Genomic DNA, 2,109 nt, shown 5'->3' with positions numbered 1-2,109 from the left:
CCCATATTCTTGGAGGCGTTGGAATAAGTCGCGAAGATGCGAGATGTGTTCTTCCTGGGAGCGTGACGCTATTAATATGTCATCGACGAAAGCATATGCAAAGGGGAGTCCTCTGGTTACTTCGTCGATGAACCGTTGAAATGTTGCGGATGCGTTGCACAATCCGAATTGCATCCTGGTACTCTCGAAGAGACCAAACGGTGTCGTTATAGCTGTTTTGTGCACGTGCGGTGGGTAGATGGGTATTTGATGATAGGCCTTGATTAAGTCTATGTGAGAGAAGATTTGTGTTCCGTGCAGTTCCGATGTGAAATCTGCGATGTTTGGAACGCTGTATCTGTCCTTTATGGTTTGTGCGTTTAGAGCACGATAATCTCCCACGGGTCGCCAATCTGAACTGTTTTTCTTGGTGACCATGTGGAGTGGTGATGCGTAATTGCTTTTTGATGTTCGCATATGGCCGAGAGCTATCATCTTATCGAATTCGGCCTTAGCGATTTTAAGCCTATCGGGTGCTAGGCGACGTGGTTTCGCAGTTACGGGCTGACCAACAGTTTCTATGTGATGTACAACGTTGTGTTTTACGGGTTGGTTAGGACGTGGAGGTCTGGTGATCTCAGGAAATTCTTCCAATATCTTATGATATATGGAGTCGTTGGTCGTTATCTTGATAGAGTGGATGGAGGTTTCTAATAATTTGCCTGGAGAGTTTACCTTTGTCTGAACGTCTGTGAGACATTTTCGTCTAAGATTCGGTACCAAATGGAAGTGATACAAGAAATCTGCGCCTATTATTGCTGTTGACACGTTGCCAATAAGGAATTTCCAACGAAAAATTTTCTTTAACCCAAAATCGAGAGTGAGTGTTCGTTGGTCGTAGACATGAATTGCAGTTGTGTTTGCTGCCATCAAGGTCATTTGAGATGCGCGCTTCTTTTGTGACGAGGAGGCTGGAAATATTGATACGTCGGAACCTGTGTCGACGAGAAAGTTTACGTTCGTTCTCTTGTCTAGGATGAACAGGCGACGAGATTGCTCCGGCAAAGTGCATGTCGCCTCTACGCTTCGCCGCTCTCGTTTGTTGGAAAACTACACGGCGGAGTACATTTTTGTGCCTTTGCGCCAAAACGGTTGTGGTACCAGCAGTAGTTGTTGATACTGCGGTGAGTGGAATTGTTGCGATGTCCTGAACTACTGCGGGAGCGTCGAGAAAAATGGTCGCTGCGATCCCGACGTGCCTGCGTTAGTTTATCGATTCGCTTGTTAAGTTTATCTATTTCGACTAGTATTTTGTTGGTTAAGGTATCGGGCTTCTCAGGTTGCGACACTGAAGATATCGTTGCAGGGGTTACTTCCACCACGCGGTCCGCTACTTCCGCTGCTTTGTCTACGTCGAGTGGGGTAATGGCGGCTAGGATAGATTGGACGGAAGTCGGAAGATGTTGTATGAATAACTCTAGTATAACTGCGTCCGGGATTTGAAAATTTTCCGCCCGACGCTTTAGAACACGTAGTAGTTCGGAAGGTTTGCGGTCTCCTAGCTGTTCTCCGGCCAATAGTTTTCGTAACTCTTGTTGAGACGATTCGCCGGATCGTTTAATAAGTTCCACCTTTATGTGACCGTACGGGTCTGTACGGTCCGGAGAAATAATAATGTCTCTAACCGTTGATGCGACTTCCGGTGGTAAATGAGCCACTACGTAGTTGAACTTTGTGGCACTTTCCGTGATCGGCTTTGGAGATCCTAGAGCAAATGTGCTTTCGCACATGTGGAACCATAAGGCTGGGTCGGAAAAGTTGTACGGAGGGATTTTTACTGCTCCAATCTCGGCCATGATCTGACGATTGAAGTCGTGAACAAGGAAGAACGACGTACCTGATGAAGGTTCCAATGGGTGGATTCGGTAGTTTTCTTAGTTGAATTACGTTATTAGTCCGGGTTCGGGTCACCAATGTAGTGTTTTTACTGCTATTAATTTTGCTTCTCGTCACTCCGCGCGATTAAAAACGAATGAGACGAACAGTAACAAAACTACGTTTATTTTCTGCTCGCGTAACAGTTACATGACTCGACGATGTGGCTAACAAAAGGCAACTGGCTGACCAAAA

At 46.0% G+C, this 2,109-nt stretch overlaps 1 protein-coding gene across 1 annotated transcript; it reads right to left on the bottom strand.

Moving 5' to 3' along the window:
* Window positions 1–709: 709 nt before the first annotated feature.
* Window positions 710–1,887, bottom strand: LOC136988425 (uncharacterized). The gene has a single exon (XM_067286268.1). It carries the CDS (start codon window positions 1,833–1,835, stop codon window positions 1,059–1,061), a length of 777 nt encoding a protein of 258 aa, XP_067142369.1. The 5' UTR covers window positions 1,836–1,887; the 3' UTR covers window positions 710–1,058.
* Between the last annotated feature and the right edge of the window lie 222 nt (window positions 1,888–2,109).

The sequence above is a fragment of the Centruroides vittatus genome, unplaced genomic scaffold (genome assembly GCF_030686945.1).
Source record: "Centruroides vittatus isolate TY-2023 unplaced genomic scaffold, ASM3068694v2 scaffold_3315, whole genome shotgun sequence".
Taxonomy (NCBI): domain Eukaryota; kingdom Metazoa; phylum Arthropoda; class Arachnida; order Scorpiones; family Buthidae; genus Centruroides; species Centruroides vittatus.
The sequence above is the reverse complement of the archived record's forward strand: the minus strand, read 5'-3'. Positions and strand labels throughout refer to the sequence as shown.